The 27,405-nt window shown below is 32.8% G+C and overlaps 1 protein-coding gene across 3 annotated transcripts; it reads left to right on the forward strand.

Moving 5' to 3' along the window:
• Window positions 1-7,977: 7,977 nt before the first annotated feature.
• LOC143082320 (uncharacterized) lies at window positions 7,978-26,705 on the forward strand. 3 transcript variants are annotated; one of them, XM_076257969.1, is made up of 15 exons: window positions 7,978-8,378; window positions 11,165-11,730; window positions 12,461-12,636; window positions 12,950-13,227; window positions 13,850-13,973; window positions 14,473-14,658; window positions 15,541-15,649; window positions 16,463-16,572; window positions 17,010-17,106; window positions 17,471-17,648; window positions 18,248-18,999; window positions 19,444-19,668; window positions 19,939-20,024; window positions 20,427-20,497; window positions 22,598-26,705. In XM_076257969.1, the coding sequence occupies exons 2-15, from the start codon at window positions 11,211-11,213 to the stop codon at window positions 23,943-23,945; spliced, it is 4,260 nt and encodes a 1,419-aa protein (XP_076114084.1). In that variant the 5' UTR covers window positions 7,978-8,378; window positions 11,165-11,210; the 3' UTR covers window positions 23,946-26,705. The 3 variants fall into 3 exon arrangements, with proteins under 3 accessions (XP_076114084.1, XP_076114083.1, XP_076114085.1); XM_076257968.1 differs by having other exon boundaries at window positions 7,978-8,155; XM_076257970.1 differs by having other exon boundaries at window positions 7,978-8,155; window positions 17,010-17,079.
• The last annotated feature ends 700 nt before the right edge of the window (window positions 26,706-27,405 follow it).

Consider the following 27,405-nt stretch of genomic DNA (forward strand, 5'->3'; position numbering starts at 1 on the left):
CACTGACTCAGACGTACTTATAAATATAATTATTTTCTGTGACTGTATATTACATTAATTTGTAGGATCCTTTACTATAGATAATTTAGCTGATCTGTAACAATAACATCTTCATGCCTTATATATCATGTACTGTAGTACGCCGCTAGATTAAAACTGACGAAGAAAGGTAACACACGGCCAGCGAAAGCTCTTTTTTTGAGAGCCCAGGTGGTCGTGTGGTCTAGCGGGACGGCTGTAGTGCAGGCGATTTGGTGTCACGATATCACAGTAGCATGGGTTCGAATCCCGGCGAGGGAAGAACCAAAAATTTGCGAAAGCAAATTTACAGATCTAACATTGTTGGGTTGATGTTTAGACGAGTTGTATATATATATGTGTGTGTGTGTCTTCTTGAATGGAAAGGATATCGACAAACTATATGTATATTTACGTGATCTTCGTATAGTAGGGTGTGTATAGGGTCTCGTCTACTCTGTCTGTCATATATACACTGAGCTTTGTTTCAATGTAATATATCATTGTGGCGCAAATGAATTAATATTGTTTGTGGCGCAAAAATGAACAACTAATTAGTTATTTAATTAAGTCATTGCAATTGCTATTTAACTCTTAGGTCCGAGAACACAATTAATTCGTAGTGCATTTCTTTTAGAACATAAATAAAAATTAATAAAATCCCACCTGCGCTTTATCAATGAAATTGCTATTTAACTCTTAGGTCCGAGAACACAATTAATTCGTAGTGCATTTCTTTTAGAACATAAATAAAAATTAATAAAATCCCACCTGCGCTTTATCAATGAAATTTTTACAGTGTGTTGTACTAACTTTGGGACAAATTATATCAAAATTATTGAAATCTTTTGACAGCTTCCGAAGTGCTAATTTTTAACCTTTTCCAGCTGGACCAAATCACTACTCAGTGGCGGATCCAGGGGGAGGGGGGGGGGGTTCCGGGGGTGCGCACCCCCCCTTTATTTTTGCCGATCAATGCATTTGTATCGGGACATATGTTTTGCACCCCTTTGCACCCCCCCCCCCCTTTGCCCTGGGTTAGCACCCCCCCCTTTCGAAAATTCCTGCATCCGCCCCTGCTACTTTCCTTTAAAATTGTGGACCCAAATTTTGTTGCAGTGTAATTTCACCCCCTACTTCCAATTTGAGGCATACAACATGGAGAAATAAATTTGGAAGGGGTATGCAAAATATTGGCAGGTTACCCTCTGTCAACACTAGGGACTATAACAACGAAAATCAAGGGACGACAATTGTGGTACCGGCCCCGTGTCTTTTTTATGTTGTAATGTTACTCTATTGTTTCAGATTAGGGCGAAGGTTGATGCCCATTAAAACGTTTAAATCTGCTCAATTTGTTTGCACCTGTTATAAGTAAGGAACCTGATGTTCAGTGGTTGTCGTTTACTTTGATGACGTGGTTCATAAATGTTTCTCGTTCCTCGTTTTTCGTTTTTTAATATAGATTAGACCGTTGGTTTTCTTGTTTGAATGGTTTTACACTAGTCATTCTATGGCTCTGTGTCATCTTACTGTTCCTTGTGAGCTAAGGCTTTGTGTTGAAGGCCGTACTTTGACCTATTATGGTTTACTTTGATAAATTGTGACTCAGATGGAAAGTTGTCTGATTGTCACTAATACGACATCTTCTCATATCTATTGAGATTATTATTTTGGCCGGGCGGAAATGAAATAGATATTGGTGCAATAGTTTAGCATTAAGTGTTGTATATCCTCGGAGCTGTTTTCTCTTTATATATATACCTAGGGCAAAGTTTGACTGGTCCCAACTTGATACTCTACTTTGGCAAGAGATATGATTTGGCAGAGAGAGGACGTCACTAATGTTGTTATAACTTGTGTCCAATCCCTTTTGCTACTTTTGCCAAAAAAAAAAAAAAAAAAAAAAAAAAAAAATGTTAAACTTAATATATATATAAGATTAAGTGCTTTTATAAATCTTTATATTGTAAGTTTTTGACATTATCACAACTAAACAAAGCTGTTCCACTGTTTCGTATTTTTTAAAATTTATAATTAAAAAAAAAGTTGCAATATTCCGTCTAGAACTGACCAGTCATGTTTAAGCTTCAGGACCCCAAAATTGGTCAGTTGTACGGAATCATTTCCAATCAATTGTTCCATGTATGTGCTTTAGAGGAGATGTTGTCTGGAATTGACCAGTATATAAAAGAATAATGTTTTCCAATCATGGACCACAAAGGGCATAAATATTACAACTAATTTTGATATTGATGTGTTTTATATACTTTTATGTCACGTTAAGTATTTTACCCTTTTGGCCATTGTCAGTTGTTTGTCTTATGAATTGCGACTTTGGTTGTCCCTTGTTATCGTCTTACAACTTTTGTTTAGGGACTTATCATTATTTACCTGGGATTTTTTGATCATCCCCACAAAAACATTTTAAAAAATGTGATCCCCCCGGCCCTCTATTAAACTTGTCAAAATTTTAACATGCAAAATACTTGTTATACCATAGATATAATGCAAACATGAAATATTCTCAGTGGATTGAGTCCAAAAACATATTTGAGGGAAAATTGCCTTGAAATAGGGCTCTTCCATGAATATTTAAAGGTAGGCAGCAAGCCGGTGCTTTGGAAAGCTTAGTTTTTCTGACTTTTTTTTAATTTCCTATATTGAGCTATTGAAGTAAGCTTGTTCCTAAGTGGTTCTGTAAAAAGTTTTTGATACATCAACAACACATTATTTACTAAGTGAGATACATGTATCTATTACCCGCGGTATATGTCCCTTTCTTGGACGCTGTGTAAAACTTTACAGTAGGCCTTATTGAAACCTCCATTGAGTCGGTAAACGTTTATATGGATAGTTCATTCTTTCATACTTACTCATTTATTGACACATTCTATTCATAAATGTGTAATAGAAACCCCAAAATTTTGAATTGTTGGCCTACAAAAATACAGATTTTGAGCCGGGAATGAAAGTTATAAATGAACACAGAGACATCTTATAATGAATTAAAAAACATACCATGATTAGTGATGTTCAAACTACTTGTTTCTTTGTGCAAAAAAATTTGATCCCCCCACTTTGAAATTACAATAAATTTAAACCCCCCTCTTCCACATACAGGAAAAAACTTGACCCCCCCTGTATTTTGACCAGCCCCCCTCCCAGATAAATAATGATAAGTCCCTAATATTCCCTATTCTTTCTCAGATTAATGACTGGGGACTTTCAGTGTTTCAAATTCCAAGCTGGCCGTCCCCGTCGGTATAAACTAATATAATTGTATCTGTAACAGATGCTACACATTTACAAGTTATCACGACGATTCTGTTGTTTAAGAATTGAATGCTTCTTTTTGTAACTTCATTGGGGTGTAAAAGCGTTGACCGAAGTACATTTTAATAAGTTTTATTGATACATCTAATGTAATTATTAAGCGTAATAATTACATTAAATGTATGTTTCATTATACTACTTTATTCTGATTGGCTAACTGCACATCACGTGTTATTCCTTAAGCAATTGCATTGCTCAATAAAACTTATTATTCATGATAACACGTGGTCCCACAATAAAGTTAAAAATTTCATAGTGTAAAAGCGTTGACCGTGTGCACATTTTTAAAGAATGAAGCGCTTCCGCGCTTCATCCAAAATGTACTTCGGTCAACGCTTTTACACCCCAATGAAGTTACAAAAAGAAGCATTCAATTCTTAAATGCAAATTATACAATATAAATAAAGTATTATATTATGTCATGTATTTTTGGTGATAGTTTTGATTCTGTTATTTACTGCATCTGTTGAGCAGTATTTTGGATTCTTAAAATAATACTATTTCATGCTTTTTTTCATAAAACAAAGGATTCAGACAGCAAAAACGAAACCGGCGACCCCCTATAATTAGAAAGTACCTATGACTTTTGATACCTTTTCTGAAATTCCCCAGTCATAAAATCTTTTACAAAAATGCATGGAGTCACTAAGTATATTAAATAGAGAGGGTCTATAGAATACATGTATATCAATGACCGTCGTGGATTGATTAGTAAACTGAGAATTGATAGTAAAAAGCAAACAAACTTTATTTATGGTAATGAATGTTTATAATATATTTCATATTGAAATAAATATAAAACAAAAAATTGGAAATTTTGGGAAAAAAGGATGAGGGGTTGAAAGAAAAACAACCGCCTGTCTCCAAGTACCTATAACTTTTGATACCTTTCCTGAAATTCTCCAGTCATTAAATCTTTTACAAAAATTCATCTTACAACACTTTACATACTTTCAACCACGCTCTAATTGCCCGCGATTTCGCTAGTGTGTTCTAGCATTTATCATCCTTGCTTAAAGTTTTTCAAGGGGGGGGGGCTCTTTACTGTTCACGAAGGTCCCTGATGTATATATATAATATATCAGTGACCGTTCATAGTAAATATAGTGTATATGTATGTTCATAGTATACAGAAAAACAGAAGGAATAAAAATCGGTATTTGGAAAAAAGGGGGAGTGTAAAAAATGTGCCCAGTCCACAAGTACCTTTGACTTTTAATACAGCGCCTGGAATTCTCCAGATATATTTTTTTTACAGTTTACATACGCTCTATTTCCCCGCGATTTCGCGGATATGTTCTAGTACGATATTATTTATGTTGTTGATGCTATAGCATTATTTTATATGATTTGCAATAAACATATTACAATTACAATTACAAAATTCAAAGACCAATATGGGCGCGAACCCCGATGCGTCCGGGTAATGTGTCACGATGACGGTTACCATGTATCTATAGTAAGTTAAACGTCTTGGTGGCTCTGTTTGTCGGTCATATATTCATATCCTCTTACCGTATTCTCGTTTTGATATGCATTTAGTATTTGTCAATGGACCTTAAGGTAAACACCACTTTATTATCATGATGATCATCTAAACATAAACAAATTTTAACAAATAAAAAAAGACTCCTATAGTGGACACTTTTTCACTTTAAACACGACGCATATTGCTGATTTTTGCAGTAAATGTCAACATACATGAACTAAAAAAAAACAACACATTTTTGCGCCTGCCCCAAGATAGAAGCCTCTGGTCTTTGTTATATATAGTCTTGTTTGATTTTTAATTTTGTTTCATAAATAGATATTGCAGTTTAGTATGACGCCCCTATAGCTTATCACTGAACTAGTACACATTTTTGTTAAGGGACCAGCTGAAGCACGACTCCGGGTTCTATTAAACTTGATATTGGTCATGGCGTCATTTCTTATCAACATCAAAGTTCATATGATTTTATCTACTGTGTATCTGTACTTCTGTCGTCCCTTATATATACCTAGCTCTACATTAAAGTTCAGTCAGTGACTTTTTTCTGCCAGGTCATATCTTAAATGCATTATAAAGTCGTTTTGGTTTGCTTATTTCATTGAGGTTTGAATGAATTGGTGTTTATCTACCACAATAAAATTTCTTTTAATATTTAAAATTGATAGTTTTAGATACATGAAGTAAAATATACAAATCTAACACAAATTATAGTTAAAATTTTCGGGAAAGCGTTAATTTGATAGCAACCCAAACACACAAAATAACCACAACATCAAGAGATCCACACATATATATATATATGTCTTTAACAATAGATATGGATCTACACTCAATGCCCATCCTAAGTCCATACAGTCGGGTACATATATATGTTGTGAATAATTACCACTGTTGTTTAACAGACTCCAAACATATCATATGTGACAAGAGAGAGCATCTTACAAACGTCTTATTTATTCAAACTTTGGTGGTTCGTTCGTTCGTTCGTTCGTTCGTCCGTCCGTCCGTCCCGCTTCAGGTTAAAGATTTTGGTCAATGTAGTTTTTGATAAAGTTGAAGTCTAATCAACTTGAAACTTATTACACATGTTCACTATGGTATGATATTTCTAATTTCACAATGAATGCCAAATTAGATTTTTACCCAATTGCACGGTCCATTGAACATGGATTATGAAAGTGCGAGTGGGGCATCCGTGTACTTTGGACACATTCTTGTTTTTTATATGAATATATATGAGAAGGGATTAATTAAACAACTATATTTTTTATAGATCACCCGCGCCTCGTTCTGACAATCATAGACTAACATAATGTTTAATAGATAATCCCAAATCTTTAAAAAAAAAATCAATAATAGACGCCGTACTGTATACCAAATACTTTCTTTGTTTTAATATTACTGAATGTGAAATCCAACTCATTCTATATGATCTGCAGGTCAACAAAACAGGTCGTTGTTTTTCTCTTTTGGGTTGTTTGCATTGTTTTAAGTCAAGCCTTGCATCCGAGACGGGTCCTAAGTTTATAGAGTATTCTATGGCGACCTGCATTAAAAATTGAGAATGGAAATGGGAATGTGTCAAAGAGACAACAACCCGACCATAGAACAAGACAACAGCAGAAGGTCGCTAACAGGTCTCAGTCAATGTAGCGAGAAATTCCCGCACCCGGAGGCGTCCCTCAGCTGGTCCCTAAACAAATATATATACTAGTTCAGTGATAATGAACGCCATACTAAACTCCAAATAGTACACAAGAAACTAAAATTAAAAGTAATATAAGACTAACAAAGGCTAGAGGCTGACTTGAGACAGGCGCAAAACTGCGGCGGGGTTACATCTGTGTTTCACATCTGCGTTTATGGTCCGGTTTGGTGGATAGATGTCAAATTGTTCATCACTCCCCCACCCCCACCCCCCCTTTCTCTAATATTGCATTAATGGAAAATGTCAGTATTGCTGCTAAATTATCATCAAAATTGATATATGTCATTCGTAGACCCCCCCCCCCCCCCAAAAAAAAAAAGAGAGATGAGGTTATTTACCCATAGTAACCCCCGGTCTCCTCGAGGTATATAACGTTTATTGAAATCTGAGAATGTCATTGCAAGCACGCACATTTAGAACGTCAACGAAATGATAAATGTTCTCAGGAAAAATAGTCCCAGTCATCATAATTTTATGATGAAGATTACCATGAATTTGAACATATAACGATCATGGATCATGGATTTAAGAAAGAGTGAGTTGAGAGGGATACATTTCATTTGCAAATTCAAAAATCGACACCAGGATTTTTACGTAAACAAATCGTCTAGATATGTCGCAGGTATTTTAAAGAATATATATGCATCAAGTGGTGTTTTGTTTAACCTGTATAAAATTAATACAAGTTTACCGTTACTAGCTGCCGGTTTAGACAAGCTGTTTTGGTGTACTGTTTTTTATCTATTTTTTTTTACTTTCATACAATTTCATTATTTAAGCATCCGTTCAAAGTTTCTTCTTATACGGGATATCCGATATGCCGCTTTATACTTGAAATAGTTAGCTGAATTCCAAATTGGTCACCGTTGTCGCACCGTCCCGAATTGAAGCCTGAATAGTGCAGAAGTTCATATATTGTGGCCGAACTGAGTCTGAGAGGAAGGAAATCGTCTGATGGAGATTTCCTGGATTGTTGCACATCATAAAAAACAAAACTTATAGATAGAGTCACCGTTTCTTGGTGGCACAGATGCCCATCCCCCTTTTTCACCTCCGAGGCAAAGTGAAAAAAATCCTTCATCATGTATATTATTTCCTTGATGACTGTTGGCATTGAACGGAAATAGCCTACTCGCGAGAGTCTAATTTCTACTGATATTTTATGTCCCTGCATTAATAAAGAAGGACATTTTATAGAGTAGGAATATAACAAAAACTCATCATAGTAGATTTATTGATTTATTTTTCAGATATCGCTTTACACATGTGTACCTCTTGTTTCAAACATGAATTAATCTGCATTCCACAGTTGTTAATCATCAAGACAAGAACGTACTGGTAATTTATTAGACCTTGACACACCATATAATATCTTAGCTACGTGGGCAGATTAATGCACAGACTGTTTGATTATGAATGAGATCACGTGGTTCCCGCAAGGTTATTACGTCGCCATTTTGGTCGATGTAAGGGAATCGTAGTGATCAAACTACTATGGAAATACATTCAAAATCTGGAGATATTCGGACCTGTTTTCCTTACACAATCCGTCTTGTTTAATGCACTAGCCGAAAGACTTCAGTGTTAAAAGATTTTAAACGGTATCTTTCCCAATAACTCGTAATATTAGTTCACAAAAAGTCTTTCTCCTGTGGCCTTTCTCCTGCACAAATATATAAGGTGTTTGGCCACAAGCTCAAGAGCAATCTGGACAGACGAGGAATATATGGGATAATTCGTCAATACAACGAAATATATATAAATTTCTAAACGCAACGTTTAGAACAAAGTTAAAACAAAGGAAAATGAACTCGCACTGGCAAGGTATTGTAAGAAACTATGCATAAATTATGCAAATTAGCTGAGCCATCTTGGAACTAAAATTTTGTGTTGTAACCAAAAGGATGGAATGTAACTTAACGGCACCAATAAATTTTCTAGTGCCTCTAATATTTCAAGTAATTCTTTATATTTCATAATTAACGCCGGGTTATTATTTCTATGTTGTGATTTTTTTGTCGAATGCCCGTCTCTCAAAATATGGTGACGTGGCTCTTTGTTCATCATAAAAGTTTCAACAAAAAGTTAATAAACTTTATTATTTTGCATGAAAAGAATATTTTTAAGATAAAGAAAGATTTTTTTGCAGTTAAATGTATTTAGGGGGGAAGGATGGCTTCAGATTGGGCACTTAAGACTTCAATCCGATTTGATTATACTTCCGGAAAGCTGTGTTGATCACATGACTCACCGCCATTGTTGTGATTAGTTGTCAAGGTAAACAGCGGGCACCTGTGACATAACGTGTTTCTAAAAATAGATCCACTGGATTTCACAACACACAGAAGAGCAAACAAAACAAAAGAAACAAAGTTCCTACTAATTTCCTGGTCCTTTATCCATCTTGAGTATTGAGAATGCTTTGACCTAATGTATCCTAAGTTATGAGTATCCCATCACCCATGTTGTATGTAAATTAAAGAAAGATATTTGCAAGTGATTAAAATGCAAAGACCTCTCTTGTCTGTCCATCATATCCCATTTCTCTTGTGTACAATTTCCTTTGGTCCTGGCAGTTTTTTTGCCAATTTAGTTAATGTTAGATAATGTTTACATTGTCAATGTCTTGTAAACAATTTTGATTTGAAAGGAAACTTTCAGGAATATTGTTCAACAGGTTGAGGAAGTTCATTATAATTGGATATAAATTTACAGTGATTGAAAATTGTAAATTCTGGATTTCTTGAAATTTGCTGTCATATCATTTTAATTTAACATGAAGTTCAATCCATCACTGTAAATTGATACTTGTTTTATTTGGAATCTGTTCAGCTTTGAGATGATTATAATTTACCAGCTGTTTGTTATTTATTAATTACAAATAAAGTTTGTCTTTTTATTATTTAAATGCTTTTGAACCCCCTTCCAAAGACCAAGAAAAGACTGAAAATGAACAATATTATACAAATTTACCCTCATACATATGTCTAAATAAAATTGCAAATGAAAATTATATTTCAATTTTTTTTATGAAAAAAATTTGAAAGTGTTTGTTTTTTTGATTTAAAAATCATTTTGATTTCCTATTAGTGCTGTATATTTATTTAAAAAAAAAACATTATAGTGCAGGTAACCAGGCCATTATGTTGTCCCTTAAATATTTTTTTTTTAATAAGAATATAAGATTCTAAGAATATGTTGCCTGTGCCTTATAAAACACATTAATTTAGGATTTTTCAAGAAATAAATTTTATGACGTGAATAAGTTCAATTTATTTTTCTGGACTTAATAATGCATTTGTCTTCTTTTAGTTCAGTGACAGTTTCCCAGAATAAAAAACCCACTTTTACTATTTTTTACTAAACGAAAGTTGTGAAAGTAAGGACACTAAGGACCTTTTTATTGCAATTATAATTCGTTTTTGTCTTAGCATTTTTTTAGCAATCATGTATACTAGAATTCCTTAATTCAAGTGTATGTATTAAAAAATGTAAATATATATTTTAAAGACTTAAATTTATCTTAATACATGTACCAATTAAAAAATACTGTTAACCTTGTTAAGAAGGAAGTCATAAGTCGTACATGTAAAAATTATTTGACCAGGAAGTTTTTTTTTTTTTTTATGTAAAGGAAGATGTATCATTATAAGTACGTGTGGATGTTAATCATACTCACAGATTTAGTATATCTAAACAATATTGTTGACTATTTTGTCCCCATGTTCATAGCTGAAATTTATTACCATCATTTAAAACCTCTTTTAAGTTGGTTCAGAATTAATTGCATCAAAGCTGAATTAAAGATAACAATTAGGAAAAAAACCTGCCTTAGTCAGTAAGAAAAAGTTTGTCAAATAGTTACTCCACTTTCTTCTCTGGTGGTAAAGGCAGCGCTCTCCCCAGATATTTCATTTAGCATCCTGGTAAACAGGGGGCATTGAAATACCATCTTGTTTCTAAAAATTATAGCATCACATCCATAACATAATCTACAAGAAAACCACTTCAGACAGCATCACATTTAAGATTTACCTTTGTCAATTGTGGAAGTAATACCATCATCTCAGCATGCTCAAAATGTTTTGACAATATTCCTGAAACATTTGCTAAAAAACTTTGCCCGTTTCTTTCAACAACACCATGTTTTGAAATTATAATACATGTCTTTGCAATTCTGGCGCCAAAAAAATACCTTCTCCATTTATATATGTTAGCTCATGGAATATATATGAGATGTGGTAAAATGAAAAGTTTTACAAGAGATTTTCACAATAAGATGTCTCTTGAGCTCTTTAACGATGCTTCTAACATGTCTACATGTAAATAAAAAAAACCACAGAGTACATCATAATTCTAATACTGGTGCCCATTAAAAAATTTCATGCCATCAAAGTTATGTCTGTATAAATGATGTACATACATGTATGGTATGATTGCCAAGTGACAAAGTAGCTAGCTGTCTTTAGAATAGCAAAAGTATGAACAATAAGGTGGTATTTAGCACAATTTATGAAAAAAAAATGATAACAAACAATGTTGCAATTTATTTATTATTCTTGCCATTAGTATGTACTTTGTTTTTACAAAAATGTATTCTATTGTTTCAGGTAAAGCTACTTATGTGATGTGAAAAATCCAATATACTGTGATAAAATGGAACAAGAGGAGGATTATTTTGGTGAAAACAATAATGAAGAAAACGAGAAAAATGACAATGATGAAATGTATGGTGATTTACAAGATGAGCCAAAGGATCTAAAATCTCATTCACCAAAGAAGAGATGGAAAGAAAGACATTCTGGCAATAGTAAAGATTCACAACACCGATCCCCACGTAGAAACTCTGGTGAGAAGCCTAGCCGAGCTCATGACGATGATGGTTATGGCTCTAAAGACTACAGTCGTAGATCAAGTGGAGATTCAAATGATCATCATCATCGCAGAAAGTCTGATGAATTGTCAGATGATGAATCACACAAAAAATCTAGTAGAAAACATGATGAGGAAGATAGATACTTAAAATCTAAACAAAGAAAACTTAAAGAAAAACTCAGGAAAATTGAAGCTGAAGATGGAGAAATTTTAGAAGATGGTGAAATTGAGGAAGCAGAAGAAACCAGCTCCAAAAAACAAGAGACTTTAGATTCTAAAAAACTAGAAAGAGAAATTAGTGGTACTTAACCTTTTTCTTCTTTTAGCATAATAGTACTTGGGTGAAAGATTACATTCATGCAATCAAAACCCTTGTCTGACTGGCATCAAGCGACAATTATCAAGCCTTTATCACTACTTAATAAAGATGATAAATACTTACATGTATGAGATAAAAAAAAGAGAGAAGACATAAAGGTTAAACACAACATAAAAAGTTATTTATACATTCTATCTATGAACATTTCACAAAAATTATCAATGAAATATATACTCAAATATTCAGGTTATAAAATGATGTGTATAACCATACTTGTTAATAAATTACATAGATTTTGAAAGGTGCAGGTTTTTATCTGTAATATTTACAATTGGAGTTATCTTTCTTTGTTCATGGTTGTAGTTGTACCAATTGAATACAATTCATAATATTGCCTTTCAATGATTTTTTTTTATTTCCAGTGCAAAATGAATGCAACTTTTAGCCTTCAGTTCTTGCAAGCTTAACAAACACACTCAGTTACTCAGACAATTTGGCAAAAATATGAAAGTTAATTAGATAAAAAAGAATCTTTCAAGCACTTCTGCACTAGGACTGATATTTCTTATGAAAATAACACCCCCTTTTAGCATCCAATGAATTTGTTGAAGAAATTTTGCAAAAAGTAGCAGAGATGTATCAGATAATATCAAAGATCTATCTCAGATTATAAAGAGTGTTATTTATTATTCATCATTAATTAATTTTTCAGGGAAAACTGATGCTAGTTTAGAAAATGAAGAGAGTGGAGGAGAGATAGAAGATGAAGAGGAGGTTGATAATTCCGAGGATAGAAAGAGGGATAAACATCACGATAAAAGAAGGAAACATAGAGATCATAGGGATAATAGAGATAAAAGGAGGAAATCCAGAGATGATCATCATAAGGTAGGATTACCTATATATAGACTGATCAAACTTCTTCATTCATTTACATCATAAATTCATCAATTTCATCACTCTGGAAATGATATTTGGAAGTAAATGATGTATTTTTAACATTTTTTTAATCTAACAATTAAATAATTTGCTGCAGCCCTATGCTTATGATTTAAAAAAATATGCGTTTTTTGTCCCTCCTCCTGAAACTTCTTTACCCCAGTTCAGAATGTAAAATGTCGGGGGCTAAAAAAAAATTTTAAGTTTATGTTAGGTTACACAAGTTTAACAGATATGTTAATTATCTAGTCTTTGGTTGTAGAAGAAAAAAAGAAGACCTGATTATGTTGACCATGACAAAGTTAATGATGAAGAAATGCAGCAGGCTTGGCCAGGAGGAAGTAAAAAACAGTCACCTAAAGGTGCTCAGAGACAAGATAGTAAACATGCTAGCAGTCATGGTAATCATGGAAAGAGGGACAGAGACAGAGATAGAAGAAGAAATAGATACCATAGTCCTCCAGGTCCATACGACAGTCCTTATGACAGCCCCCCTGGACCTTATGATAGTCCCTCCTATGATGAAGATTCACAAGAAGAGTAAGTATTTTGTTCCTTCATTTTGATGTTAGATATTAGGTTGCATTTCTGTAGATATTGACAATGCATTATCCCATAGGAACTCCCTTTACAGCTAAAACTGTACCACTTTTACTATGAAGTTTTGAAAAAAATCATATCTTAGAATGGAAAGTTTATATGCACTACTTTTTTTTTCAAAGGTCAAAATATAGGGTTGTACGGCATATTTTCAACGTTTATATGCCCCAAACTTCTAAGAGTAATAACTAACACTAAATTTCTTAACTACCCCTACCTCGACTGTAGGGTTACCACAGATTTCAATATAAACAATATTCACATGTATGTTTACTGGTAACATTCCCAAGAGATGCAACATACAGATCAGAACTGGGAACCAGCATGTAAACAAAATTAACTATCCATGAATATTCTATTTCTCCCCAAAAGAGGTGTGGTTTGAGAAACAGCTATATTTATAAAGTGCAACCTATTAGTTTGAAAAAAGATTATGAAAAGTTATCAAAAGTCATAATTTAAAGGCAAAGGATAAGAGTTTTGGTTATTACTAAATATAATGTTTTATTTGATTGTTTAAACATTTCCAATCTTATAAAAAGTTCTTCTCTATAATTTGTAGGTACCAAGATGAAGGATATGATGATTATAAAGATAAAAGGAAACAAAAGAAGAAGAAGAGCATGATGAGTCTAATGCAGGGAGATGAATATTTAGATCCAAGTGTGGCTATTGAAGAAGGGGAGGTAAGTGTTGTATTTTGATATTCTGTTCTAAGGGAGACAACCACTATTTCATTGAAAACATATTATATTGTATATCTTTGATCAGGAATAAATGTTAGTACAAAAACGAAGCAAAAGCTATAATTACTTATCCAAAAGTGATGTTTTAATTAATATTTGCTTCTCATTTTAAATATTCTCAAGCGCCACAGGACACTGGCAGAAATATGATAATATTAAGTAAGCAAATTAAAATTCATATTAAAAGTTAATTTAATTCAAATTTAAAGAGAAATGGGAAGATTGCCATATTTCCTCTGTTAAAATCACTATTTAGTCAATTATAATGGAATTATTATTGATAAAATATCGGAATCAATATGAACTATGTTCTTTTATTATAGTTCATCATTTTCAAATATTTTAATTAAGTTTAGGAATGAAAGATAACACAAAATTATTTTCCTTTTACATTGAATTATACAAAACATGTATTTGTAACTCCTTTACATTTTATTAGAACTTGTACAAAAAAAATAAAGAAGGAGGAAACAAGAAACAAAAACAGAAAAATTACCAGAACAACAAAAGAAAATTTGATCGTCAACATTCAGAACAACAACCACCAAAGAAAAAGCCATTGTTAGATACACCAATGGATGAGAGACCTGTCTGTAGGTTTTATAAGGAGGGAAAATGTCATAAGGTAAGAGATTAGAATTATGATACATGTGTTTAATTACCCTCCGGCTTCCTCCACCAATAAAAACTGGTGATCAGTTATACACGATATATAGCCTTAATGCGGTGCTTAAAAAAATCAAATCAAATTATGTGTTTAAATGTAATTTGTACATTTAGGAAATAGTCAACTTTATGTAGGCTTGAATACACAGATGAAAATGTGATTGGTCAATAACTTTTTTTTCCAATAAGGCCAAATAAAAATATATGTGTGGTTCCAGTAACCCTACCTTCCCGCCTCAAAAATAGCCTACCTTAAAGATTTTATTGTCTTTTTTCATTAAGCACTGTTAAAGTCAGAATGTTGCTCCCATAGACTCAATGTAAAAAAAAAACATAAAAAAAAAAAATCCCTACCTACCTACCCTAACTTTTTTTCAGATGCAACTTGAACCACACATACTTTTTTATTTGGCCTAAAAAGACTATAAAAGATATATTACATGAAAAATTTTCAAAGTTAACAGGAAAGATATTGGATAAATTGAATATTTCCTTTTTAAAATCATATTTCAGATAATCTGCTTTATTACTATCAAATTTAAGCTTTTTAACTTTCCCAAAGGTTATAATTCAAATATTTTTTAAAAAGTATAAACCAATAATCAGTACTCACACTTTTTAGAAACCTAGGGAAAAGGACTTCTCTTTATGAAATTGTAATGGGGAAGTTGTCAGACTTCCAACAATGCTTGTATATGTGTGCTCTCTATCAGTACAATGGTTGTTACAATATTGATATATTTAAGTCTACTCATGATATTAGAGTTCTTACTATTGTAATATGGAATTTTAGGAAATTAAAAAAAAGTTGTATATAACATTCTACATATTTTATTTTTAGGGAGGAGATTGTCCATTTAATCATGAATTTAGTGAAAAGAAGCCAGAATTATGTAAATACTACTTAGGAGGATCGTGTTCTAAGGGAGATAACTGCATTTTTATGCACAATATCCTTTTTGTAGAAAAAAAGCTGGAAAACTGAAATAATAGCCAGCTCTGATTTGACTCTTGATTGGTTTTTGATTACATTGCATATATAATGTAGGAATTTGGTTACACATTATATGTGAAAATTGTGCATGTCATTAAGTAATGAAGTAGAAGTATCAAAACACACAGATTAAAGATACAGACTACTGTTTACAAACAAATGTACAAACTGTAATTGAAAACTCTAGGGGAAAAAAATTGTTTATAAAAGATAATTTTTTAATTAGTTATCAAAGGTACCAGGATTATAATTTAGTACGCCAGACGCATGTTTCGTCTATTTAAGACTCATCAGTGACGCTCATATCAAAATATTTATAAAGCCAAATAAGTACGAAGTTGAAGAGCATTGAGGGTCCAAAATTCCAAAAAGTTGTTCCAAATACGGCTAAGGTAATCTATTCCTGGGATAAGATAATCCTTAGTTTTTCAATAAATTCAAAGTTTTGTAAACAGGAAATTTATAAAAATGACCACATAATTGATATTCTTGTCAACACCGAAGTGCTGACTACTGGGCTGGTGGTACCTTGGGGACGAAACGTCCACCAGCAGTGGCATCGACCCAGTGGTGTAAATAGTTATCAAAGGTACCAGGATTATAATTTAGTACGCCAGACGCGCGTTTTGTCTACATAAGACTCATCAGTGATGCTCATATCAAAATATTTATAAAGCCAAATAAGTACGAAGTTGAAGAGCATTGAGGGTCCAAAATTCCAAAACTTACTTTAACTTTTGTTTGAATTGTATTCCTTAACTTTTTCTACGTGAATATCCATGTAAATTTTACCACACTGGTCAGGAGTGTTACCAAGGTGATAACTGTAAATTTTCCCATGATGAACCAAGTGATGAAACAGCTCCAATTGTGGAAAGGGTATGTTGTTATAATAATAATCAGTCTATCTTTCTTTGAATTGACATAGACTCTTAAAAGCTGATGTTTGTATTGTTATATGTGAACCAAATTAAAATAAAACTTTCGTATTCATATTTGTTTTAAACAGTTGTAAGAATCACACCAGAAATGAAACATTATTGATGATTTACCTTAACGTAGGTTGCAAACAGTATATTGCATTATCACAGTTTACAAATGTTGTATAATTAGGGGACCTCAATGGCCAAGTGATCTAAAGTAGAAACACCACCAATCAATCTGTATAAACAACAGAAGATATGTGGTATATTTTGATTAGACATTGTTAAATATCTCTTGATGAGAGAAAAAACACAGTAAATATGGTTAAACATTAAAAGATGTGCATTTATTAGATTTTGGTATAAATTAAGTGTAAGTGATATATATTTTAGATGAACTCCAGAGGTGATCACCATGGCGAGGAGGAAGAATATGGTCGACAACAGAAACAAGGAGTGCTAGGTAAAAACTTGATGTTTGAAAAGGATAGTTAGTATTAATAATAGTATTTATTACATCTTTAAATATTAATTTAATAGCTTTTACTATTTATTAACTGGTGAAACACTGTTGGACTTTGTAGCCAATTATTGGTTCAGTTTTAATATTTTGTAGACTTTACTTTGATAATGTGATTAACAAACAATAAGTTTTCTGTTTACCAAAGGGTTAGATATAACTAAAAAGGATTTATTGAAATGTGGGATATATTACATTTTGTTTTGTTCCAAATTTTGGACCACCAATGAAATTACTCTAAATTTTTTTAACTGCAATTTTGTTAAAAAAGAATTTTTTTGTGTGTACACCAAATGTTACATTTTTTTATATGGAAATAATTATATATTAACAGGATCCCCTCCTAGACATTTGAAGGAACAAATGGAGAGAATAAAGAAAATTCCATCTTTATTTGACATACAAACATTTCCTCCAGGGCAAAGCCCTCAGAAACCAGGACCACAAGGAGGTCCTATGAATAATTCTCCACAGCAAAGGATGCAGGGTCCAAACCAGGGACAGCCTCCAAGGTGAGTTATTTTTAAACAACCGCAACATTTTTTTTGGGTGTTCTTATAATGCTATGATTGTGTAGTCTTCCGAAGACACATTTGTTACTGGACAAAAACTTAAGTAAAGTGAATGGATCTCTATGAAATTTTAACAAAGGTTTATAACCACTAAAGGAAGGTTGGGATTGATTTTGGGGGTTATGGTCCCAACAGTTAAGAATTGGGGGCCTAAATAAGCATTTTTATTCTAGTTTCCAGACAATAACTTGTGGAACTTGTGTGCTCAGCAAAGCAATTAATTTTGCATTCCCATGACACACTATGCAGAGTACAAATCAGGGACAACCTCTATTGACATGGCGTTCTATAAATTTTTTTGAAACGGAGAAAAGACACTTTTTTGTGTAGAAGAATTCACACTAAATAACTGTTTTTGATTCTTGGAGATGAAATCAGTAAATATAGAATCTGTACTTCCACAACATTAAAGATATCATATGGTAAAAATATTTTTAGTATATACATTTGGTGGAAGGTCTTAACCGACTTTATTATTACATAAGTTGTGACTTGTGTATAATTTGCAACAAATAATTTGAATTATTATTGTCTTTCAGACCAGTTGGATTTTATAATGACACCATGCAAGGGGGAATGAGAGGACCACCACCAGGTGGACCAATGGGTCCACAGATGAACATGCCACCTGGACAGATGGGACCTCAGGGTCCGGGACAGATGGGTCCCCCTGGACCAATGCAAGGTTCACCTATGGGAGGACCACAGGGCCAGATGAATATGCCACCAAATTCTATGGGGCATGGTCCAATGCAGATGGGAGGTCCACCTAACATGATGGGACCAGGGATGCAGCAAGGTCCAATGCAAGGACAGATGGGAGGGCCAATGCCTCAAGGACAGATGGGAGGACCAATGCAACAAGGACAAATGGGGGGTCCAATGCAACAAGGACAGATGGGAGGTCCTCCAATGTCAATGGGACAACAAGGACCACGAATGATGAATCAACCCATGGGTCCTCCAGGGCCTATGGGTGGACCAAATGGAATGAACAACCCAAATTTAAATCCAGCTTTAGCAATAGTTGGTGCTCTACTTCGTCATGTAAATCCAAATATATCACCACAAGTCAGTCAGGCAATGTCAGTCCCAAACATGCAGAATCCTCGACAAGGAATGGGTATACTCAGTCCAAACCATCCTGGAATTGACAGTCAGGACCCTAGACAAAACTTTAAAAATCCTATGATGAATACAGATTCAAGCCAGGAGGAAGCCTACAGTCCAGGAGATGATGAGGATGATGAGATGCCTTATATAAAAACTGAAGAGGATGGCACTAAAGCAGGTTAGTTATAGCAGGGTTATAACTGGGGGGATTTTTTAGTTTTAGCCAAACTATTCTAAAAATATTTTCTCAGCTAAATTTATTCACTTGGTCTCTTTTAAAATTCAGATTTAAAATACTTCCATAATGTCAGAAAACTTTGACTGAAGATATCTCCTACATACCATATTGACATAATGAAAGGAGTCGACTTCATGATGATAGGGTAGAGTGAATAATCAAACTGATTTCACATACACTTGTATTTAGGCTAAGGAACATGAAAATATGTTACCATTCATATAAATAAAACAAGAACCTTTTCACACTTAAATAAGACTTTTCATAAAGCTGTTATATGACTTGAATTGAAATGCAAGAACCATGAACATGATGAAATGTCTTGTTCTTTAACAAGTATAGAAGTTGTGTATAATCATTAAAATTACCTTTATTTTATAAAAGGAAAGATAAAGAATGAAGAAACAGATGAAAATGAGAAAAAGTTGGCACAGATGGGATTAGATCTTGGGTCACTTAGTCAACTACCTGCCAAACAAAGGGAGTTAATGATGAGACTACAACAACATGGGGGCCAGTCAGAGGGAGAAGAGGACAAAACAGTCGTTAAAAGGGAAAGGAAAGATAGCTGTAGCTCTGTCGAGGAAAACAAACCAAAACCTGTTAAAGGTACTGTCATTTAAGATGTCTAAATGTAGATTGTAGTTTTTATTCAGATTTTGATACATAATCATTGGGAGTATTTTGTTTATGTATTTTGTGTTTATATTCAGATTCTTCATATGTTAAATTGTCTTCCTTGTTAATCCAAATTAAGAAATAGAGATATAGAATGAACAATAGAAAAAAAATAGAAGGGTCATAGGAGTCTGCAATGCAAGAATCACTTAATGATACTAGTTACTGTGATGATAACTTTAACATTGTTTTTTTTTTAAGTTGAGGATGACAATTGGTACTCAAGTGATGAAGATGACAGTGCTCCAAAACTTACAGATGTTCTTAAAAATCTGGGCAAGAAGGAGGTAGGACTGATGTACTCATTCTTCTTTCGTATCATAAATAAATTATTAAAATTCTCTCCATGCACCAAAGCTGTTTGTTATTTATGAAGATAATATCCATATTTGGAAGCAGCCAAACAGATGCAAGCTTCAATACTTTTAAGACACTTTCTGCATGAAATAATAGTAACCTTTATTTTGAAATACTTTTACTTGAAACGCGATTTTGGATACTTTGAGACAGCAATATAACAACACAAATAGCTAGAAGACATCTATAGGTCAACATATAAAACCAAAATTTGTGTCATCACCAATCATTTCACTGCTCCTTAATCCAATAGAAAGGTGACCACAAAAAGCTATATTAAAGTACATCATCAGAGTTTCTCGCTATACTACTTTTATTAATTTATATTGTAGACATCCGATCCTTCACAAGGTTCCTCTATTAACGTAATGCAGATGATCAACGCTATAAAGAGTCAGTCTGGGTAAGTACTCTTCTACATTTACATAAAATATATTAATGGCATACCAATAGTTCAATGAAAGATTCTAATTTATTAGAAAAGTGACATATTTTTTCATTTGTGTAATTAACATAATCATTGCAGCCAAGTTATGATTAATGTCAGATTTAAAAAGAAAAGATTCCAAAAACATGGATCAGCGACCCCGCTGGGCATTGTCAATGTCGCAATTTGCGATTTTTTATTTCATCTGGCGACAAAATACGGCTGCTGGCAATATTTCTGGCGCCACCATTTAACTATGTCAAAATTATCTTTTCTTGACTGTAACGGTAATAATATCGATGTTCATTTTATAAATTGGTAAAAGTAATTTTACCTTTGGACAAATTTATGATTTTGTTTATGACCCCAAGCTAATCAAGGGTAACAACAGGTGTCATAATCTGTTGTTACAGCTAATCGGATATGTCACTAATGATTATTAACATTAACATAGAATTGGTTAGTCAGCATTTTTCTTTTCATTTGAAGAAATTTTCAAATGACAACAATATGCAATGTTTACCGTAGTTTCATGAAGAGAACGTAATTAAAGCTATTTTCAACTTGTTAAAAAACATTGTTCTACTTGCTTTCTGTAAAAAATAGCAAATTCAGATGTTATCTGCCTTTGCCTGCTCTCACTTTTCATACAAAAATAACAAAACCGACCGCCACTGTTCATCCAAATTACTTCTACTGTGTACTGCAGTCTGCACGGTTACCCACTAGTCTGATGCCCAAGACTAGTAAAAATTCATTCGGACTAGTAAGAATTTGCAAAACTTTGTTTGGACCAATAAGAAAAATATCAGAATATCGGTCTTCGGACTAGTAGTTGAGGTGCAGACTGAGTGCTGTGTATAATCCTCTAAACAAAAGGAAGCACACCCGAATAAAGAAAGATAACTCTAATTAATTTTTTCCTAGTATTTAGATTCCTACTTAAGATATGTCTGCATACTTCTGACTTTAGAATTGATGTGGTTAGTTGTTTTGAGTTATGGGCAAAGTTAAGAGGGTCTTGGAAGCAGGATGGATAGGATGCTTTGGTCATCATTTTCAGTATGCTTTATTTTTAATACAAATTTTCACTATTCTGTCATGTCTGTCATGTCCGTAAATCTAAACACCCATTATACCAATTTTTTTCTATTCTTTATTATTTGATCAATAAAATAAAAAAACGTTTTCTCTCTTCTGTAGTAGATCTACATGTATATACAGACCATAAGCTAATTAAAATCACAATAGTCATTATATAAGTCCCATTAGCCACTCTTTGGAGACATAAACATTCAAATAAAAACATAAACTATGCTGTTTTTCAATGAATTCTTATACACGTGAAGTACTGACAAAGAAAAACTGAATTACACATGTTTTTTTTTCTTCATGTGTATAAAACCTATGCAATTACTACCTACATGTTAAATGGTGTACAGTGCAGGCTGGGTGCAATCTACGAAAATGTTAAATTGAATTTTGTTAAAAATAAGATGATTGTACTTTCAAAATACTATATGTACCGCATAAAACTACAAGAATTTTTGCCAAATTTAAATGCTTTAAAAAAACTATTTAAAGGAACACTTAAACTTAGAAAAATACATTTCATTTAAAAACCTCTCTGTAGAGGAATATAACAAATACTGGAGTCCCTGGGCCCCTATCAGAATAAAAAATAAATGTTAAAATTTGATTGAAACGCCACTTATGTATATTGCAAGAACACATAAGATTTCCATGTTATAAGATATTTATTTATTTTCAACGTATTATGCACCATCATATATCATGTATATATTCAATTGTTGTTTTATCATTTAATACTTCCTTTGTGTGAAAATGCCATTCTGTATACCTTTGTTCATACATGTTGTGCTAGTCTATTTGTTACAATCATGACAATTAAAGAAAATTCATTATAAAAAAAGAAAGAAATAGTATGACTTCAGCACACTTATTTATATCATACCATTGACAAATTGTGATAAATATTATGAAGAAATTATTTGAAGGAAAGTCCATTTGTTACTATTACATGTTTTTTAAATAAAGACATATTTTTTTTTACAGCCCAGCTACAAATCCTCCTATACGAGACCCAAGACAACGCAATATGGACCCTCGTGCTATGCCCCATGGCAATGATCCTGCAGGTCACATGGGTTTTCCTCATCCTGCAGACCCTAGAACATTTACTAGTGGATTAACTGTGCCACCTGTCAATAAATGGAATAGTGAACCAGCAATAATCAATTCACGACCGGGTGATGCAGAATGGAGGTGTATTATAGTAACTGTAGATCCTTCACGAAGGTTAGAACCACCACAAGGGATTAATTTACTAGATCCACAGTTCAAAAATGATCCAAGGATGAAAAAATTCTTAGATCATTTAAATATGAAAAGTCATAAGGAAAATAAAAATCCACATGAACTTAGTCAGGCAGCTGACATTAAACCTGCAGATCCTAGATCTAAACCTAGTGCTCTATTGCAGGATCCAAGAATGAAAAAGCAAGGTGAACCTAGTGCTAAACCTATAGATCCTCGCTTACAAAGGACAATATCAGAAAATGCCTCAAGTCGAGCAAATGATCCACGAATGCGTGGAATGACAAATCCACCAAGTGGTGTTCATAATCTCCCTGTTCGTCCAATAGACCCAAGGTCTAGTGTTGCTACGTCAAGACCAAACGATCCAAGATTCTCACGTCAAATGAGCCACGATAGCAGTTCAGGAGGAATGGTTATCAATGTACCGAAGCCTAGCGACCCAAGATTATTACCGATAAGTCTTGGTGAAATTGCTAGTCCTTCACCTTCTGATATATTAGCTAGTTTACAATATCCCACTGATTCTGATTCTGAACAAAAACCGGATCCTTTAGGAATTAAGAGACAAAACTCAGTTCGAGATCCTAGAGCAAAGTCAGAAACCCCTATGGTAGAACAAAATACTGACTCACCTAATAACTTAGGTCGACAGATAAGTGGTGGAGGATCTGATTCTGATAGCACATCACAAAGTGGTGACGCAGCAAAAACTAAAATAGACTATAGGAATGATCCTAGATTTAAAGTGAAGATCAAACCAGCAAGCATGACAAGTGAGACTGGACAGAGACGTTATGGGGGACAACGGAAAGGTAGCATGGAGTATAGTTCTCCACTTGATGCTGAAAGTGAACAAAGAGACAACTCTGGATATAACAGTTACAATCGACCACCAGTTAATAATCCTAAACCAGCTGTTAAACAAGACCCAAGGACTCAGAAGATTGACCCTCGTGTTAAAACGGAGCCAGAAAATCTGGCAATATCAGAGTTACCAGACTTTATTCCACCTCCAGTGGAAGAAAACATTAGTACAAAACTTTACTTTAAACAAATGGATCCTACAGCATCACCATTCTGTTAGCTTTTGATCTCCATTGACAAGTTAGATATATTGTACCAGTATTTTACTTTCTGTTCATGTGTAAAAAGTGAAATTAGAGAACTAATTCACATTTAATGGGGCTATTACTTTTCAGTACATGATGCGTATTAGGGTTACTGTTAAATAAAATGTAACCACTATTTTTACTGAAAATTATAGATTTATAAATATAAATTGTCCTTTCAAATTATGCTGGACCAACTAACAAATATATGTAATGGCATGATAACCTTCTGAAATACATATTTACATAAATGAACCATAAACTAAAGTCAATTATAGACTGATTATTGTACAGTGTACCTAATCTGTCAAATGGAGATAGTATTAAACAATTTGTAATGTAAATTTGTTGTCCTGTCCTAAAGTTATGTGTGTGTGTGTGTGTGTTCATAAGTGTTTTAGTATACACGAAGGATATTCAAAGATTTGTGTATACATGTGTATATTTGTGAATATTAAATGCTTGCTAAAATAGAAGTGTATCAATCTGATGAGAACGTAATGAGTTGCAGCTCATGGATTTTGCTTTTCCAATATGTCCTGAGTTGGGTTGTGCATTTGATAGGCAAAACTTCCAGTTTGTCTGATTTCCTGCCTTTAAGAGTAAACTTTAGACTGGCATGTTCAGTTCATCAACAAGGGCAGTTTTGTGTTCAAATTTTTACAAAATTACTTCCATTATGACTGACTCATAAAATTTGAGCCCAACTATTTTTTGGAATACTGAAATAGAAGTTATACACAATTTGACATTAATGACATGGGTTTGATAAATGTTGTCTCTTTGACACATTTCCCATTTCCATTCTCAATTTTATAAAAACTGAACGTTTTCCAAAAAGAGTACACATTTCTTCCCTGGTACTGAGCCAATGAAAGTTATTATAGAAATTTTGAGGGGGTACTCACTTTGGATAGATGGTGAAAACACAATCCATGAGGTGTATTTTGTATGTTGCAATTCAGAAACTAACTTGTTACAAAATAATGTTACAGTTTGCATTTATCATGTATAAATTATGAAAGATATTTTTAATTATCATGACTGTTACAACCATTAACAATTCAATAATCTATGTTACATCTGTAATACCTATTTAAAATTTTTGATTACAGTGTGATGTATAAAGATTTGAAAACTGTTATCATTTAACAGGTGAAAGTAAAAAAATGTAGGTGTTGTCCAATGAAAAATTAAAAAAAATACATATTTAGTTTGAACTTTATATGTTTTAACATTTTAACATTTTTTAAAGAATAATATGATATACATTCAGATTATGTATTACAAAAGTTTAAATTTATATATATGTGAACCTTCATTGTTATGAGAATTTCCAAACTTATCAAGCAATATTACAGGAAGTTTCTATCTTTTATTATTCAGTTAGGGTCTGACTCTGACTTACTAAATTAATTGTTTCCAAGACAGATTTGTTTCACCAGTATAAAATAGAGTTAAGGCAATGAGGAGTAAGGGCAGTTTCATTGAATTCTGTAAGATTACCGGGCAAAGCACTTTAGAGTCGCTACTATCAGAGGTTGTATCAACACTATTAATATATTGCAATAAGTATTGTCCTAAGATAAGTGTTTGTTACTATGAAACAGCTCTGATGTGATTGTTAAACAAAAGAAGGGATTTTATTTGATGACTTTAAATTAAACAACAAAAGTTCCTTCTCTTTGATATATACTTCCTTTGCTTTATTTCTTCTTATCTTGACTTCTTGATCTTTTATTCTCTGAACTGTTATACCACCATCACTGTGTTGCAGTGAGTGTTAGAACTTACTCTAAATGATATACAATGTACATGTTCTTCCAAATTAAGAAAATACATTGAAAGATCTTATGAAAGAATTATTATTGCAAACTATGCAGTTTGATAAAATATTAGAAATATATTTGAATGAACAGAGATGTCTGGAATTTTATGTATTTATATTTATCTTACATGTGTCTTTCTATCAAACTAAATTTGTACTTCAAGTTTTTGGGGAAAAACCTAGATGTTAAGAAGGAATAAGTTAAAGTAGTTGTAATATATATATTGTTTTGATTGAGAGTGTTCCTCAAATCCATGCCTCACTTTTCAATCATTTTAAAATCTTCTTTCTCTTAGTTTTGAATTATAATTGTATGTATTTTATACCACCGATTTTTAATGTGTGATACTTTACTCAGAAGGGTTATTGATTTTCTATGCTTTACTCCATATTTTTATCTTGTTGAATCTCTTTGTAAATATATCATCACCATGGTAATGTCACCATGGAAATGTCACTAATGATTCTAAGTCAAATATATTTATACTACTTACAGAAGAAGAAATTGTTGTTATATTATCTTATTTTAATCATTTAATGGATTTGAAATTTTTGACAAAAACTGCAAAGGCTTGATAATTGTTCAAAAAAAATAATTATATACTTTCAGTGGTTTTAATTATATTTAGTATCAGAATGAAAATTTGCAGTCTGCACCATTAACCACTAGTCTGTTGTTTCAAACTAGTAGTTTAAAAAGTGTTTGATGCAGAACAGAAAAGATGCAAAAAATCAAAGTTTTTAAATGTTGATCAGTACAATTGAGTTGAATTAAATCCATAAACAGTCATGGTAGTTGATGGAAGAATCTGTTGTTGTCTCCCTTTGTTTTGATTGTACATTAGCAGACATTTGTATAAAATAGACTTGTTACTTAGTAACCCTAAAAATAAAATACCAAATACCATATTTAGTTGTTATTTTTAATAGATCATATGAAATTTCATTAATTATATGTTACTTCATGCCAATCTTGAAAGTTTTGAGTAAAAGAGTTTATACAATATGTGGGCATTCATTTTAAAACATGAATGATTGATGGTTATATTGATACACTCAAGACCATAAGCAGTTTAAAATAATTGTTCAAAAACCATTAGGAAATTGTATAAACATATACAGTTGCACTGGTACTTGATGTTTTGTATGCAGTTTGACTTTACAGCAAGTTGGTGAATGGATGTTTTTATTGATATATAAGGTAACAGTTTGCAGTAAGAGGCTACCAAATACAGAGCTTTATGTTGTGGGTTGGCAAGACTTTGCTCTTATTTCCAAATGCAAATTGTTCAGGTAATAAGCTCCAACCCTAGTGACAGCTCACCCTATAGTGATCAGTCTGTCCATCTGTCTTTATCTAATTAAGTCCACTCTTTACCTGGAGAACCATTATAATTTCATACTATAGAATTGAAATGTATATTAACCAACATCAAAGGGTGTGTCAAAATGTCTACAACTTCCAAGGTCAGTATAAAAAAAATACCCCATGTCTTATGGTAAAGATACAAATGTTTGACCTTACACTATTTACAGCAGGACCCAGAGATGGCTCCAATCCCAATGATGTCTAGTTTAGGACAATGACCAATGTTATAGTTAAACCA

Source organism: Mytilus galloprovincialis, chromosome 7, assembly GCF_965363235.1.
Source record: "Mytilus galloprovincialis chromosome 7, xbMytGall1.hap1.1, whole genome shotgun sequence".
Lineage (NCBI taxonomy): Eukaryota > Metazoa > Mollusca > Bivalvia > Mytilida > Mytilidae > Mytilus > Mytilus galloprovincialis.

Coding starts and splice junctions, on each gene's coding strand:
- LOC143082320 (XM_076257969.1), top strand. CDS start 11,211: ATGGAACAAGAGGAGGATTATTTTGGTGAAAACAATAATGAAGAAAAC. Junction 13,228..13,849: donor GATGAAGATTCACAAGAAGA/GTAAGTATTTTG, acceptor TATAATTTGTAG/GTACCAAGATGAAGGATATG. Junction 15,650..16,462: donor TAACTGCATTTTTATGCACA/ATATCCTTTTTG, acceptor AACTTTTTCTAC/GTGAATATCCATGTAAATTT.